The sequence below is a fragment of the Bufo gargarizans genome, chromosome 9 (assembly GCF_014858855.1).
Source record: "Bufo gargarizans isolate SCDJY-AF-19 chromosome 9, ASM1485885v1, whole genome shotgun sequence".
Taxonomy (NCBI): domain Eukaryota; kingdom Metazoa; phylum Chordata; class Amphibia; order Anura; family Bufonidae; genus Bufo; species Bufo gargarizans.
Genome location: NC_058088.1, coordinates 22,264,048 through 22,282,873, shown reverse-complemented (window position 1 = coordinate 22,282,873; position 18,826 = coordinate 22,264,048). Strand labels below are relative to the sequence as shown.

The 18,826-nt window shown below is 46.8% G+C and overlaps 1 protein-coding gene across 11 annotated transcripts in view; it reads right to left on the bottom strand.

The window, feature by feature from the left end:
• Window positions 1-18,826, bottom strand: part of SYNGAP1 (synaptic Ras GTPase activating protein 1) — a 198,006-nt gene that overhangs the window by 108,547 nt on the left and 70,633 nt on the right. For all 11 annotated transcript variants that reach the window (XM_044305739.1, XM_044305745.1, XM_044305744.1 and 8 more), the window contains exon 3: window positions 5,738-5,843. In XM_044305739.1, coding sequence (XP_044161674.1) covers window positions 5,738-5,843 — 106 coding nt within the window. The remainder of the gene's footprint in view (window positions 1-5,737; window positions 5,844-18,826) is intronic.

Below are 18,826 nucleotides of genomic sequence, written 5' to 3'. Positions count from 1 at the left end.
TACACACAGGATACAGGAGTACTCAGAGCACACACAGGATACAGGAGTACACAGAGCACACAGGATACAGGAGTACACACAGCACACAGTAGTGTAAGGCAGGATGGTCGTGGAGGAGCGGCAAGGGGGCGCCGCTGCTCCCGGGGACTAGGAGATGGAGTTCTAAGAAAAATTATTTACTTTTGTGTCTTGCTCATTGTTCCCATGGAAACATTTACAGGAACGCTCCCATACAATTTATTATCATCCAGCTAAAGAGGGGAAGACGCTAATCACTGATTAACCCCTTCACTGCCAAGATTTCAACATTTTCATTACGGTGGACGAAACTAGCCAGGTCTTCGGTGCATTAAACCTGTGAGTGTTGGTCCTCAGGACTGTAGCAGAGGAACGGTGCTGCCTCCCATCTCTGCCAGCTCCACCCTGACCCTCCGTTATTGCACTGGCACTGGACGGCCGAAGCCTCCTGAGAATCCAAAAATACATCCCATCCTTTGCATTGTGATATCACTGAAGGAAAGGTGAAATCTATGTATCTGCCTCTTAAGAATGGAGCCTTCCGAGCTCAGGAGACAGAGCCGTCCTAGAGTCACTGACCCTCAGGACCATGAAATCATCCTCTTCATCACCTCTTTATTTCTGAATGACACGTCACATACGTGATGCCAGGAGGCGCAAGGCACTGGACAGAGAGAGGTGGACACCCAGGAGCAGAGGAACCGAGGACGATGAGCAATAGGAGGAAGGAGAAGAGATAGAAAAGAGAAGTGAGTGGGAGGAAGAGAAAGAAAGAGAGGAGCTGAATGAAGTAAGATATAGCCGAGGGGGGGGACTGACTCAGGGAAAGGGCTCGTTCACACGACCGTGCAGGTTTTTGCGGTCCGCAAATTGCGGATCCACAAAACACGGATGGCGCCCGTGTGCCTTCCGCAATTTGCGGAACGAACCAGGAGGCCCATTATAGAAATGCCTATTCTTGTCCGCAAAACGGACAAGAATAGGACCGGACTCATCATTTTTGCGGGTCCACGGAACGGAGCAACGGATGCGGACAGCACACTGTGCGCATCTTCTGCGGACCATTAAAATGAATGGTTCCGTATATGGACCGTATGCGGAACTCAGAAAACGGCACGTATACGGAATGCAAAATACGTTAGTGTGAACAAGCCCAAAGTGTGTGTGTGTGTGTATGTGTGCACCAGTGTGTGTATATAAGTGTGTGTATGTGTGTGTATATATGTGTGTGTGTATATATGTGTGTATATGTGTGTGTATATATGTGTGTGTGTATATAAGTGTGTGCATCAGTGTGTGTATATAAGTGTGTGTATGTGTGCACCAGTGTGTGTGTATATATGTGTGTGTATATATGTGTGTGTATATAAGTGTGTGTATGTATGTGTATATCTGTGTGTGTGTATATATGTGTGTGTACATCAGTGTGTGTATATATGTGTGTATATGTGTATGTGCGTGCGCATCAGTGTGTGTATATAAGTGTGTGTATATATGTGTGTGTGTATATATGTGTGTGTACATCAGTGTGTGTATATGTGTATATATCAGTGTGCGTATATGTGTGTATATATGTGTGCATCAGTGTATGTATGTGTATGTGTATATGTGTGTATATATCTGTATGTATGTGTACACGTGTGTGTATATATCTGTATGTATGTGTACACGTGTGTGTATATATCTGTATGTATGTGTACACGTGTGTGTATATATCTGTATGTATGTGTACATGTGTGTATATATCTGTATGTATGTGTACATGTGTGTATATATCTGTATGTATGTGTACATGTGTGTGTATATATCTGTATGTATGTGTACACGTGTGTGTATATATCTGTATGTATGTGTACACGTGTGTATATATCTGTGTGTATATATCTGTGTGTATGTGTACACGCGGGCTGAGAGATGAGGTGTCGCGGTCACCCCCAGCCCCCTGGGAAAGACCAGGAATCTCCCACCTCTCTGACAGCCTATGTAATAATTAGCTGTAATTAGACTGCAGCAGGGGAAGAGACGGAGGTGTGTGGGAGCAGGAGAAGGACAGAGGGAGCGGGATGAGGCGACACATCGATCTGTTCATTAGACCCTTATTTTGGGATCTTCAGTCTGTACATCTGCTCTTCATTCTTGTATCATCCCATCTGTCTCGAGTAAAATCACAGGCTCCGCGCACAGGCCGTCACTGGAAGCACTCCCATTACATTAAACCGCACTGCAAGCATCTCTGCATAATGCTGGGAGTTGTAGTTATGCAACAGCTTGGGGGGGGCATGCAAAAAAATGCCGTCTGCAGCCGTATTCCAGTTATATAAGTCCTAGATAGATGGATGGATAGATACAGTAGATACATAATAGATCGATAGATAGATAGAAGGACATGAGATATATAATAGATAGGTCATCATTCATGGACTGGGGCCGGGGGACGCACACTGGTTTTGGGCCCTCGGCCAGGCTGGGGACACCACAGTATTCCATGGTATTCCACGGGTTTTGTTTCTTGCAGCTGAGTGTTTGCCACAATTGCTTCCAGCTTTGACTGTGAGACGTATTAGGTCTGTACATGTTTTCAGGTCCTGGATATGAAGGATATTTCCATACACTGACAGCAAACACAGCTGGAGGGTACGATGTATTAGAAAGCTGCCCCCCCGTGCAGCTCACCCTGGTAATACATGACGCCCTCTTTGCTTCACTGACTTCTCTTCTGCTGAGCAGGTGCATCCAGGCACACGTGCGCGCTGCGGTCCCAGCAGACCCCACCGAACTAGAAAACCATCATCAAAATTTAATCAACCCCTTTTCTTTATTTTTTTTTGCATATTCTAGAAGGTCTGTGGAGCGCAGCCCGGGCGATGACCACGTTTATTCTATGTGACATTAATCTGAACAAAATTTACTCTGTTTTCATAAATCGCAACACATTACCAGCCAATATTATAGCACGTTCGCCTCCTGATCTTCCCGGGGGTCATGAATAGAATTCCAAAACTACAGTGAAGACTGACACAAGGATAAAGCAGTCAGGGATACTTTCCAGGTGCAAGAGCAGGAGCATCCAAGCAGACCCCACTGTCTCACAGTCTCATAGTGGTGAATGGAGGGGTGGCCATGCATGCGTGGCATGCTCTCAATTCACGACGGAGAATTGTATGATGCAAGAGGTGATGTAGCTAGCACATTAACCACTCAGGAGATGGTGCCATAGTGCGAATCCCACAGAATAGTATGCAACCACCCACCAGGGGTGTGTGCCAGAGAGGCCTGCTGCAGCAGGGGAGTGATCTTGTCATGGCTGCTGGAAGGAGCTGAAGGAGCTTCCATAGAGGAGTAAAGAAGCCTGTAGGAGAACTACCATCTACAGCTGAGGATGAGGGGCAGCTGCGGTGACCAGGGGGCGGCTGCAGCTACCAGTAGGGCTGTATAGAGAGACGTGGCAAAGATGGCCATTGTGACAATAGCCGACCATAGGGACTGTCGACCAAGCCACGGGCGCTCACAGGCTGCCATCCAGTTGCCACAAACCTCTAGGGGTTCTAGGATGAAAAGAGCCACGTCAGTCACAGTAAGATGGATGGCTGTCGGTGCCTTATGGGGACTTATGGAAACTAGGCTGAGTAGGGAGGTGGTCCCTAACTGCTCCCACGCCTGGTCAGGTGAATGGAAGCGGGTTGGGCCACAGTAGAGATTTCAGGAGTGTGGACCGGAGGATCCGTAAGGAACGGGGACCATAAGACACAGCAAAGTGGATGGGTGCCACAGAGCAGAGCAGGTGGGGACGCTGCAGAGGATCCTGACGCTGCCTTGTGACAACCAGTATGTGTGCTGTGTCTCTGTGCCCCAGATGTGAAACCTCCACAAGAATGTCGCTCTGCTGATCCCATCCATGTCCGACCAAACATTCCCCCATCGCATCCCTCCTGAGACGTGGGGCCAGTCTCAGCGATATGGACACATTTGGTAGATCACGTGTCTATCACGGGACGGATCTCTGCTGCACGTATGTAGATCATACTGTAATTCCAGTCACACAGGAAATTCTACACGGATCCATATTCCGGTCCATGTGTGAAGACACATTATGTCCAGACTATCCTGATCCATGTCCAGCTGACACTGGTGCAGAGCTCGTTACAATGTATCAGAAACCTACACTTCAACACAGTGTCTCCACACCGCCCCCTTGTGTCTGATAAACTAACAGCACTGACTTATTCCATGGCTGTGTGTACAGCCTGCTGATAGTCTAGGCGAGCGGGATACTGCGTTCCCATCCATCGGGGGATCACGTCTATATGTCCAGAAGCTGCAGGAGCCGGCTTCATCCGCTGCCATTATCACTGCGTGGGTCAGGTCACTCCATCACTACATAACCCTTACATCTCAGAGACATCTATGTAAGAGCTTAATGGAGTCTTCCCCACTTAGGCCTCTTGCACACCAACGTGTCTGCCCGTGGCCGTGCTGCGGCCCACAAATTGCAGGCCGTAATGCACGAACACCCAATGTGGGGCAGCCGCAGCGGATCGCAGACCCATTCACTTTAATTGGTCCTCAAATAGATCCATGTTCTATCGTTTTGCGGAACGGAAGTAGGGGATGAAACTCCATGGAAGCACTCCGTAGTGCTTCCGTAGGGTTCTGTTCCGTGCTTCCGTTCCACATCTCTGGATTTATGGACCCATTGAAGTGAATAGGTCCACATCCGTGATGCAGAATGCCCACGGAACGGTTCCTGTGTATTGCGCACACGTTTGTGTGAAAGACGCCTTATAAGGTGATTTTATATAGAAATGCCGCCACTTTATGATCCCCACGGTCCTTAGAATGAAGGGGCTGCAGGACTGGAATATCTCGTCCCTCTAAGCGCTCCCTGTCACTCCGCTCTAAAATCGGGCCCCATTCACTGCAGTGCAGAGCAAGTAGACAGATCGCCACTGTGCAGGCAAACACACTGATATAGCAGTCTATTCATTCTCAGGACTGGTGGGGGACCTAGAGGTCAGAGGCCCACCGATCGTAAAGAGATAGCATACTCTAGCGCAGTGTTTCCCAACCAGCGTGCCTCCAGCTGTTGCAAAACTACAACTCCCAGCATGCCCAGACAGCCTTTGGCTGTGCGGGCATGCTGGGAGTTGTAGTTTTGTAACAGCTGGAGGCACACTGGTTGGGAAACACTGCTCTAGCGATAAGGCGTCACTTTATCAGACAGAAAATTGGGTGGACTACTGTGCCGCCATATAAATAAAAAAAACTGATACCCTGCTTCATTTCTTTCTCACAACACAGCACAGGGGTAAGTGCAGAATCCGCCGTACAGGCACCAATTCTCTCTCCTAAACCGCTACGAGGAGATTAGCAGAAAATGAACCGAGCTCACATCATATGGAAGGCATGAAATGCGGCACAACACAGAGCACCACAAGTGCAGTTTCAGTCTGAACAGGGTTACGCGTGATACCAGTTGTTCACATGTGACTCTACCGTACAATAAAACAGAAGTCTGAAGTCATAAAAGGGTTAATATCCTGCTATTATGACACCTGGTCATTATATGTCCTCACCTCTGTATTATCGGTCTGTGTGGAGGGATTGATAAGCTGATTACTGTAACGCTATAACACAAATACATCATATAATCCATCATAGTGCATGAGGGAATCGTGTGCCGCCATGTCACCACATCTGCATGCTATAGGTTTGTCAGTACCGTGTTCGTCAGGATGCTTCCCCTCCACGGGGACGCTGACGGTGCGCCTCAAGAATTTGGTTCTGGTAGGATCACTTCTCCTCTCACGTACTAACAACGGGTGAACCTGAAATGAAAGGAATACATTATGGAGGTTATAATTGGCTGAACCCAGCTGAAATACCACTAATCCCAAATAATGATGGAAAAACAGAAAAAACAGACAGCACGGCACCATAGCAAGAGAGCAAGAGAAAACACACAAATATTAAAAGAAAAGTCTCATGAAGACACCTGGAGATCCCCAGAACAGTGCGATACTGTGCATCAGCGGCTAGCACCCTGGCGGATTCAAGACATCCCTGAATTACAAGGACAGCCACTCTTCTGAATGACTGCCATGTAATAAATCATTTCCCCCGTATTCGCCACAGCTTCCACTAACAAAAACAGATGATTTTTCTCCTGAGGATGCATACTAAAAGACAACGGGATATGTAAAAGAATACAATAACTGTAATAATGCATCATATGTAAACGACTTTAACTACTATAATTCTGCCTCCTATGCACAAGAATATAACTACTATAATACTGCCTCCTATGTACAAGAATATAACTACTATAATACTGCTCCTATGTACAAGAATATAACTACTATAATACTGCTCCTATGTACAAGAATATAACTACTATAATACTGCCTCCTATGTACAGGAATATAACTACTATAATACTGCTCCTATGTACAAGAATATAATTACTATAATACTGCTCCTATGTACAAGAATATAACTACTATAATACTGCTCCTATGTACAAGAATATATCTAATATAATACTGCCTCCTATGTACAAGAATATAACTACTATAATACTGCTCCTATGTACAAGAATATAACTACTATAATACTGCTCCTATGTACAAGAATATAACTACTATAATACTGCCTCCTATGTACAGGAATATAACTACTATAATACTGCTCCTATGTACAAGAATATAATTACTATAATACTGCTCCTATGTACAGGAATATAACTACTATAATACTGCTCCTATGCACAAGAATATAACTACTATAATACTGCCTCCTATGTACAAGAATATAACTACTATAATACTGCTCCTATGTACAAGAATATAACTACTATAATACTGCTCCTATGTACAAGAATATATCTAATATAATACTGCCCACTATGTACAAGAATATAACTACTATAATACTGCCTCCTATGTACAAGAATATAACTACTATAATACTGCCTCCTATGTACAAGAATATAACTACTATAATACTGCCTCCTATGTACAAGTATATAACTACTATAATACTGCCTCCTATGTACAAGAATATAACTACTATAATACTGCTCCTATGTACAAGAATATAACTACTATAATACTGCCTCCTATGTACAAGAATATAACTACTATAATACTGCTCCTATGTACAAGAATATAACTACTATAATACTGCTCCTATGTACAAGAATATAACTACTATAATACTGCCTCCTATATACAAGAATATAACTACTATAATACTGCCTCCTATATACAAGAATATAACTACTATAATACTGCTCCTATGTACAAGAATATAACTACTATAATACTGCCTCCTATGTACAAGAATATAACTACTATAATACTGCCTCCTATGTACAAGAATATAACTACTATAATACTGCTCCTATGTACCAGAATATAACTACTATAATACTGCTCCTATGTACAAGAATATAACTACTATAATACTGCCTCCTATGTACAAGAATATAACTACTATAATACTGTTCCTATGTACAAGAATATAACTACTATAATACTGCTCCTATGTACAAGAATATAACTACTATAATACTGCCTCCTATGTACAAGAATATAACTACTATAATACTGCCTCCTATGTACAAGAATATAACTACTATAATACTGCTCCTATGTACAAGAATATAACTACTATAATACTGCTCCTATGTACAAGAATATAACTACTATAATACTGCTCCTATGTACAGGAATATAACTACTATAATACTGCTTCCTATGTACAGGAATATAACTACTATAATACTGCCTCCTATGTACAAGAATATAACTACTATAATACTGCTCTTATGTACAAGAATATAACTACTATAATACTGCCTCCTATGTACAAGAATATAACTACTATAATACTGCTCCTTTATACAGGAATATAAACACGATAATACTTCTCCTATGTACAAGAATATAACTACTGGGGGGCGGGGCTTGGCCGCCTAACTGAATGGCTGCCTGTTGCTGAGCTCCTCCAACTAGCTGGCGATTAACCCAGTCAAAAGCACCCTTTCACCAGCGCAAATGGGCAAAGTGGGGAGAGATCGCACCAAGGACCCTGCAGAACCCACCCAGGTCCGCTCCAAACAGCCAGACATGGAGCAATACCTGAAGAAGCAGCCCAAGACCCGTGTGGCTGAGACTCCCAAGATGGCGCCGGCGGCATCTCAACATTCTGAGGGAGAAGAATATTCAGAGGCAGGAAGTGCATCTGACATCTCCGACTACAGAGCCCGAAAACGGAGTGGAACACTTTCAAAGAAGGCTCTTCAGGAGGTCCTGGACTCCGCTCTGGCTCCCCTGCGACAAGACCTAGCAGAGATCAAGGTAGATCTGCGCAGCATGGGGCAGTAAGTGGCGGAATTAGAAAATTCACATGACACGATTATTTGCCACGAGGGAGAAATATGCGCGGCACTTAAATCGCATAATGACTTGCTCAATGATGCTTTGCTGCGCATCGCAGACCAGGAAAATCGCAGCCGCAGATGGAACATTCGGATCCGTGGCCTTCCTGAAACATTCGCATCTGAAGCTCTGGAAAAATATCGCATGCAAAATTTTCGCTAATCTTCTGGGAACTGACAGAGCTGCGAAAATAACAATTGAAAGGATCCACCGAGCTTTGAGACCTAAGCCTAAAGGCTCTGATCCGCCGAGAGATGTTGTCTGTGGCCTTCTTAGTTATGTGGACACTGCGGCTCTGCTGAAAGCAAGTAGGGAGGCAGACCGCCTTGAATTTGAAGGCACACCGATCTTGTTCTTTCAGGACGTTGCTCCTTCTACGCTGGCGAAACGCCGGCCTCTACTAGAAGCCCTCAAGGCCTCTGCCATCCAGTTCAGATGGCTCTACACATTCGGCCTGGCCGTTATGAAAAACGGGAGACAGATTACTATACGCTCCCCTCAGGACCTACATGCTGCATGGGAACACCTGGGTATTTCACCTTTGGAGATACCATCCTGGATGCCCGCCGACCAAGGTGTACCTATACCCTCACCTCCGAGCACGGCTCAGTGGAACATTGTCACCGCGGGTAAAGCACCCAGATCCAACCGGGATCACCAACCTCCCGCTAATTGCGAACTTCCTCCGCATCGCTAAGAGGATATGTCACTTATGGGACAATAACCGACTCTACAGCCCTCTACAAGGGCACATCTTTCCGTGGCCACCCCGCCTGTGACCTCTGATGATACCCTGATGATGTCCATCGTTACGGCGCGAGAGAGACTTTACCTCTTCGTTCTATTTGGGACCTTGTTATTACTAAGTTCTATAGTTCATACTACCTCTCCCCCCACCCCTCCTCAGAAGCTGGGGTTTAGCCAGCATCTAATCTGGTTCACGACCCGACCCCCTGATGACCTCTTTCTGGCCCTCAAGTGCTCTATGAGACCCCCCGCCCGATGGATTCCGGCAGACCGCTGTTATGAGAAAGGATCACCTCAACATGTGGCGCTCTGTAGAGCTTTCATTTCCATGTGTTTTATGCTGGTTGTTGCATTTAACTTTCTTTTTCTTTAATTGCAGATGCTTTTTCCCTTTTGTCCTTCCCTCCCTCTTCCACGCTCGATTGGTCTACAACTGTTGGCATGCATTGTTCCCCTCTACCGCCCTGTGATGGCTGAAGTCATAGTATCTTCTTTCAACTTTAGAGGTCTGAATGAGCCATGTAAGAGATCGCAAATCCTATCTCTACTGCAGGAAGACAAGATCTCCATCGCATTCTTCCAAGAGACCCACTTCCGGTCGGGTAAGATACTTAACCTACCACCCAAAAAATTCTCGCAATGGAACCACAGTACCCATGGCTCGGCTAGCAGAGGCGTTAGCATAGCCATTCACAAACCGCTCCCCTTTGTAGTCTCGGCTTCTTCTTCAGACCCCGAGGGTCGGTATGTGTTTATGAAGGGCACAATTGCTGACACCCAGATCACGCTAGCCAACGTGTACGCACCAAACAGGGGATAGGTCCAATGGCTGATTCAGACCCTTTCGCTCCTATCCTCCTTCCAAGAAGGTATTGTCATTTTAGGAGGAGACTTTAATGTATCCCTAGACCCTAGCTTGGACTCCTCCTCTGGGAAATCGGCTATTACACACATACGCCTAAGGCGTTTGAAACTGGCCTTGAGAAAATTAGGTGTGTTTGACACATGGCGCACTGTAAACCCCTCAGGTAGGGATTATACCTTCTTTTCCCATGCCAAGTCCTCATACCATAGACTAGACCACTTCTTTCTATCCTCAAAACACACCCAATTGATCCTACACGCCAAGATAGGTAATATTACTCTGTCAGACCACTCCCCAATTTTTCTACATTTCTCATGGACTACTCTCCCGAAAATGGAATGGAATTGGCGCCTCAACGATACCCTCATTTTAGACCAAAACAACTCCCAGAAACTAACCTCCTCACTGACTGAGTTCTTCCAGCGGAACAATGCCGACCACACACCTCCCTCACCACCCATTGTCTGGGAAACCCATAAAGTGGTGATCCGTGGTGAACTTATCGCCCTCGGCTCCCACATCAAAAAACAGCGCTCTCAAGCTATTGCCACCCTTTTGTCCCAAATTGAGTCGCTTGAGCTTGTACACAAACAATCACAGGCACTTAGTTGTGCAGCTGAACTTAGTGATGCAAGAACTAAACTTAAAGAGGACCTTTCATCAGAATTAAACTTCTAAAGTAACTATGCAGGCATGTAGAGCGGCGCCCAGGGACCCCCCCTGCACTTGCTGGTATACCTGGGCGCCGCTCCGTTCTCCGGTAATTGCCTCCGGTATCTGTACAGTTAGGCTCCACCCAGGGGAACCTGCCGTCGGCTCATTCTCCCATGCTGCAGCGCTGGCCAATCACAGCGCTCAGCTCATAGCCTGAGAGAGAGCTGAGCGCTGTGATTGGCCAGCGCTGCAGCATGGGAGAAGGAGGAGCCGGCAGGTTCCCCTGGGTGGAGCCTAACTGTACAGATACCGGAGGCAATTACCGGAGAACGGAGCGGCGCCCAGGTATAACAGTAAGTGCAGGGGGGTCCCTGGGCGCCGCTCTACATGCCTGCATAGTTACTTTAGAGGTTTAATTCTGATGAAAGGTCCTCTTTAAGAACTTACTCAATGTAACATCGGCCAAATTTCTCCTACGATCCAGGTTTAAATCATACGCCAATGGCGATAAAGGGAACAAACTTATGGCAGCGCTAGTTAAAAAACAATACTCAGACTCTTTTATCTCTGCTATCAAAGATGCTAAAGGAACCCGACTTAAGTCCACTTCTGACATTGCGAAGGCCTTTAGCACCTTTTATACGGAGCTCTACAACCTACCACCCCCCTCGAATCAGTCACTTAACACCCTCACAGACGCCACAGAAAAATTTCTCTCCTCCCTGCATCTCCCTAATATCACCCAGGCCCAGGCTACTCATCTAATAGCCCCAATCACGGACACTGAGACGCGGAAAGTACTGGCCTCTATCCCCTCAGGGAAGAGCCCTGGACCTGACGGCTTCTCCATTACGTACTATAAAAACTTTCAAGATATCTTAGTGCCACACTTCCGCTCCATGTGTAATCACCTTCTAAACGGAGGCCAACTCCCTCCCCAATCACTATCGGCCCACATTACGATTATTCATAAAGAGAACAAAGACCCCCTAAACTGTGGCAGCTATCGCCCAATCTCCCTCCTCAATACGGATGTAAAATGGTGGGCTAAGATCTTGGCTCAGCAGATCCAGCAGATCCTCCCCGACATCATCCATAGGGAGCAAGTTGGGTTTGTCTTTGGCAGACAGGGGAACGAAAATACTGCCCACCTCCTCCATCTCATGAATTGGGCACGGAGCACTTCTACTCCGCTAGCCCTACTCAGTACCGACGCGGAAAAGGCCTTCGACAGGGTCAGTTGGCAGTATATACCTGCGGCCCTGTCGAAATTTGGCTTCCCTGATCAGTTTATCGCAGCTATCTTGTATTCGTCCCCCTCTGCCAGGGTCAAAGTCAACGGTACTCTTTCACCTGCCTTTGCCATATCCAATGGCACTAGACAGGGATGCCCCCTCTCCCCGTCTCTTTTTGTCATAGTAATGGAAACCCTGCTATGCAAGATCAGACAAGACCCATATATTAAAAGGTATCAAGATGGGTTCTTGTACCCATATCACCGCAGCATTTGCCGATGATATGCTAATTATGACCACAAACCCTACGATTTCCTTCCCACGGCTCCACTCTCTGTTCGAAGAGTTTGGATGGATCTCTAATTTCAAGATTAATTATAGCAAATCTATGGCCTTGAAAGTATCTTGCAAATCCTGTGTAGTCAAGAACCTCAAACGCACCACCTCCTTTGCTTGGGCCCCCCATGATATCACGTTCCTAGGGATACGAATCTCAGCCAACCAAGATGACCTATTTAGTCTCAACTACGCCCCCCTACTCAAAGATATTAGAACACGCCTACAGTCCCTTAAACTCACCTTTATCTTTTGGATAGGCAGGAAGAACTTCCTTAAAGCCTTCATAGTACCCAAACTCTTGTATTTAATACAAACACTACCAATTTGGCTCCCCCGCTCCTTCTTTATGGAGATACACCGTATGTTATCTGTGTTCATGTGGGCGGGCAAGTCCTCTAGGATAGCTTACTCAATATTGACGAGAGAAAAGAGATTTGGGGGCTTTGGTCTGCCCGACATCCAAACCTACTATACAGCGTCGCTTCTAAACAGGTGCTTTTCTCTCCTCTCACGCCAGCCCCCAAATCTTTGCGTACAACTGGAAGGTGCTCTTATCACCTATAAAGAAGGACTTATCCTGTGGGGAATCCGCACATGCACCCCAAATAACTCCTATACCTCCCCCATTTGGAAAGGCATGTTGGTGGAATGGGCCAAACTATATAAATCCCGAGACCTCAGGTTCCCCAATATCCACCTCCCCCTGCACCTACTACAGAACTACAAACCGGATTCCAAAAAAGTTGGGACACTAAACAAATTGTGAATAAAAACTGAATGCAATGATGTGGAGATGGCAAATGTCAATATTTTATTTGTATTAGAACGTAGATGACAGATCAAACGTTTAATCTGAGTAAATGTATCATTTTAAATGAAAAATACGTTGATTCAAATTTTCACGGTGTCAACAAATCCCAAAAAAGTTGGGACAAGTAGCAATAAGAGGCTGGAAAAAGTAAATTTGAGCATAACGAAGAGCTGGAAGACCAATTAACACTAATTAGGTCAATTGGCAACATGATTGGGTATAAAAACAGCTTCTCAGAGTGGCAGTGTCTCTCAGAAGCCAAGATGGGTAGAGGATCACCAATTCCCACAATGTTGCGCAGAAAGATAGTGGAGCAATATCAGAAAGGTGTTACCCAGCGAAAAATTGCAAAGACTTTGCATCTATCATCATCAACTGTGCATAACATCATCCGAAGATTCAGAGAATCTGGAACAATCTCTGTGCGTAAGGGTCAAGGCCGTAAAACCATACTGGATGCCCTTGATCTCCGGGCCCTTAAACGACACTGCACCACAAACAGCAAATGCTACTGTAAAGGAAATCACAGAATGGGCTCAGGAATACTTCCAGAAACCATTGTCAGTGAACACAATCCACCGTGCCATCCGCCGTTGCCAGCTGAAACTCTACAGTGCAAAGAAGAAGCCATTTCTGAGCAAGATCCACAAGCTCAGGCGTTTTCACTGGGCCAGGGATCATTTAAAATGGAGTGTGGCAAAATGGAAGACTGTTCTGTGGTCAGACGAGTCACGATTCAAGGTTCTTTTTGGAAATCTGGGACGCCATGTCATCCGGACCAAAGAGGACAAGGACAACCCAAGTTGTTATCAACGCTCAGTTCAGAAGCCTGCATCTCTGATGGTATGGGGTTGCATGAGTGCGTGTGGCATGGGCAGCTTGCATGTCTGGAAAGGCACCATCAATGCAGAAAAATATATTCAACAGAACAACATCTGCTCCCATCCAGACGTCATCTCTTTCAGGGAAGACCCTGCATCTTTCAACAAGATAATGCCAGACCACATTCTGCATCAATCACAACATCATGGCTGCGTAGGAGAAGGATCCGGGTACTGAAATGGCCGGTCTGCAGTCCAGATCTTTCACCTATAGAGAACATTTGGCGCATCATAAAGAGGAAGGTGCAACAAAGAAGGCCCAAGACGATTGAACAGTTAGAGGCCTGTATTAGACAAGAATGGGAGAGCATTCCTATTTCTAAACTTGAGAAACTGGTCTCCTCGGTCCCCAGACGTCTGTTGAGTGTTGTAAGAAGAAGGGGAGATGCCACACAGTGGTGAAAATGGCCTTGTCCCAACTTTTTGGGGATTTGTGGACACCATGAAATTTTGATTCAACATATTTTTCCCTTAAAATGGTACATTTTCTCCGTTTAATCTTTTGTTCCGTGATTTATGTTCTATTCTGAATAAAATATTAGAAGTTGCCATCTCCACATCATTGCATTCAGTTTTTATTCACGATTTGTATAGTGTCCCAACTTTTTGGGAATCCGGTTTGTATATTCACCCCGACATTCTCAGACCTTCCGGAGTCTGGAGCCTACTGTCTGACCTCACCTTACAAGACATTACTTCCCTTAACTGGGTACTTGGCATGGGACAGGATCCACACTCTGCCGAGGGTCAAAGCCCTCTCCTTTCTCTCTACCAGGGCATTTAGCCAAGATATTAACGCTCTTAAGCTACCTCCCCTTGCTACTGATATGCCTACTTGGCTAGAGAAAAAGCTTGGTGTTTCCGAGATACCGAAAAAAAAACTCTCGACACTTTACAAGGAGTTTCTCTCTTCTGCCCCTCCGACACTGCACTTTATGTCCGCCTGGGAAAAGGAACTCACAATCCATTTTACCGAGCCAGAGAAAGCCTTTATCTTATCTCACTCGCATGGTTTCAACCGATGCATCAAAATTCAAGAGAATTCGTACAATTTACTGACTCGCTGGTACAAAACGCCAGAATTCCTGCACAGGCTCCATCCGGACTTTCCGGAGCAGTGCTGGAGGTGTGGAACAGAAGTCGACTCCTTGTCGCACCTTTGGTGGTTCTGCAGTAAAATTTGCCCTTTCTGGTCTCAAATAGAGACCACAATTAACCAGATATGCGCCTCTAAGGTGCGTCTGGATGCAAAACTGGAACTCCTCTGGTGCCCCAACGACTCCCTTACCCCTGCCAAGACTGACCTTCCGACCATGCTTCTTACTGCGGCCCGTTTGTTGATACCCCTCCTCTGGAAGAATGACTCACCACCTTCAATGTTAATGTGGACCGAGAAAACAGACCAACTGTTTAGATTTGAGGAATTAGCCCACTGGGAAACTCGCACACGCTCCAAATTTCTCAAATTGTGGTGCCCTTGGGAGAAGTATCGCAACCCCGAGTGAATTGGAAGAACTCCCTCTGGCTCAAACCTCAAATCCCAGCACAGCCCTCTGTCAGAACGAGGTAAATCCACCACACCTGGCAGTGCTGGCTGTTTTTTTATGCCTGGCAAAACCCGGCTTGGAACATGGGGAGTAGTCACCCACCCAGCACTTTGACTACTCCCAGTAAGAGTCGTCCCATATCAACTCTGACAGCCATGCTAAATCTTCAAGGTGTCAATTAGCAATAGCTGCTGCTGACACATAAAAACTGGCTCTTACGTCATCGAGGCCAGGAACCTCGGTGACACATAACTTCCATCCACGATGATTCCAGGTACCTTCTTACATACCCCCCTCCACCCCTTTGTTCAACCCTGAGGGGGTGAACACCTGCCGTATAGTATACCCAGGACAGGGCATCCGCGTTTCCCTGGAACAGGCCTGCCCTGTGTTCCATGGAGAACTGAAAGTTCTGTAAGGACAGGAACCACCTGGTGACTCGGGCATTTCTGTCCTTGGCCTGGCTCATCCACTTGAGAGGGGAGTGGTCAGTCACCAGGCAGAACTTTCTCCCCAACAAATAGTAGCGGAGAGATTCTAGTGCCCACTTGATAGCCACCTTTGGTGGTTCTGCAGTAAAATTTGCCCTTTCTGGTCTCAAATAGAGACCACAATTAACCAGATATGCGCCTCTAAGGTGCGTCTGGATGCAAAACTGGTACTCCTCTGGTGCCCCAACGACTCCCTTACCCCTGCCAAGACTGACCTTCCGACCATGCTTCTTACTGCGGCCCATTTGTTGATACCCCTCCTCTGGAAGAACGACTCACCACTTTCAATGTTAATGTGGACCGAGAAAACAGACCAACTGTTTAGATTTGAGGAATTAGCCCACTGGGAAACTCGCACACGCTCCAAATTTCTCAAATTGTGGTGCCCTTGGGAGAAGTACCGCAACCCCGAGTGAATTGGAAGAACTCCCTCTGGCTCAAACCTCAAATCCCAGCACAGCCCTCAGTTCACAGCACACAGATTCCTGAGCTCCACTGTCAGAACGAGGTAAATCCACCACACCTGGCAGTGCTGGCTGTTTTTTATGCCTGGCAAAACCCGGCTTGGAACATGGGGAGTAGTCACCCACCCAGCACTTTGACTACTCCCAGTAAGAGCCGTCCCATATCAACTCTGACAGCCATGCTAAATCTTCAAGGTGTCAATTAGCAATAGCTGCTGCTGACACATAAAAACTGGCTTTTACGTCATCGAGGCCAGGAACCTCGGTGACACATAACTTCCATCCACGATGATTCCAGGTACCTTCTTACATACCCCCCTCCACCCCTTTGTTCAACCCTGAGGGGGTGAACACCTGCCGTATAGTATACCCAGGACAGGGCATCCGCGTTTCCCTGGAACCGGCCTGCCCTGTGTTCCATGGAGAACTTAAAGTTCTGTAAGGACAGGAACCACCTGGTGACTCAGGCATTTCTGTCCTTGGCCTGGCTCATCCACTTGAGAGGGGAGTGGTCAGTCACCAGGCAGAACTTTCTCCCCAACAAATAGTAGCGGAGAGATTCTAGTGCCCACTTGATAGCCAGGCACTCCCTCTCCACTATACTGTACCTGGTTTCGGCAGGGGTGAGCTTGCAGCTTAAAAAGACAACGGGATGCTGTTCCCCGTTGACCTCCTGAGAGAGTACAGCTTCGAGGTCTACTTCTTAGGCGTCCAGGGAGGTCTGAGAACACGTCCGTGTTCCTGCTAACGTACACTCCCTGGCCTCCTGAGTCTGTTTAGAGCAGAGGCTGTCAGCAATCTTCACTGTGGCAACCGCTTCCCTTACATCAGACCGAGGGGCCAGAACCTCTCCCCCTAGAAAACTCAGCCGCGGGCTATTGTCAGTACTGGTCTCCCAATCCTTCCATGGTTTGAGTAAACTCACATGGTACACCTGCTCCGGCTTCAGCCACCCTGGATGGTATACCTTGTAGTTTACTTCTCTAACCTTTTTGAGTACCTCGTAGGGTTCCTGCCACCTAGCTAGTAACTTACTGCCCACTGTTGGTACCAGAACCAAAACCCAATCTCCCGGGTTAAAGATCCAGACCAGAGCCTGCCAATTATACACCCGACTTTGAGCTTGCTGAACTGCCTCCATATGTTCCTTTACCAGCGGCAACACGGTTTCCATACGTTCCTGCATCTGGGTGACGCATTCAACAACACTTTTATATGGTGTGGGTTGTTGCTCCCACGCCTCTTTGGCTATGTCCAACAGACAGTGAGGGTGTCTGCCATATAGTAATTCGAAGGGCAAGAACCCAGTAGAGGCCTGGGGCACTTCTCGCACTGCAAACATAAAAGATAGGGCAGAAGGAGGCCCCAGCCCTTCCCATCCTACTACTCGTTTTAACATATTTTTCCACGTTTGATAAAAATTTTCTACTAGGCAGTCAGTTTGCGGGTGATAGACGGATGTCCGTATCTGTTTGATATTCAGCAACTTACAGAGTTCCCTCATGACCTTGGACATAAAAGGAGTGCCCTGGTCAGTCAGAACCTCTTTGGGTATCCCCACTCGGGAAAACATCTCCATTAACTCAGTTGCTATGAGTTTGGCCGATGTATGTCGCAGTGGCACCGCCTCTGGGTACTGAGTGGCGTAGTCCAGGATGACCAAGATGTGTAGGTGCCGCCTAGCGGTCTTCGGTACTGGGCCTACGAGATCCATAGCGATTCTCTCAAATGGTACCTCGATAATCGGGAGGGGCACTAAGGGACTGCGGAACAGGTGCTGGGGGCTAGTGGTTTGGCAGGTCGGGCAAGACTTACAAAAGTCATCCACCTCTCTAAAGACACTGGGCCGGTAAAACCGTTGTAGTATCCGGTCCTGTGTCTTCTGCAGTCCCAGATGACCTCCGAGAACATGTTGGTGGGCTAACTCTAACACGAGTTTTCTATAGGCCCCGGGCACCACCAACTGTTCCAACAGGTTCACCCCGCAGCTGGTTTACCTGATATAGCATATTCTGGTGGACCACAAAACGGAGAAACATCGACTCGGGCCCAGGTTGTTGGGGTACACCATCAACTAGTACCACATTCTCCCAGGCCCGGGATAGGGTTGGGTCTTGGCATTGGGCTGTACCGAAATTCTCCCCGGAGACCTTGAGGTCTGCCAACCCAGGACTCGGTGGCAACTCCTCCACGTCTCCCACCATTACCTTACGCGGTAGTAAATACAGTAATTCCAGTCCGTTAGTTTAGATGGAATTTGCAGCGAGTCTCCAAAGTGATGTGGGTTCAATTCACACAGAGCGTTTGTAGGTTAGCGAGACCGTGCGTATTTCAGT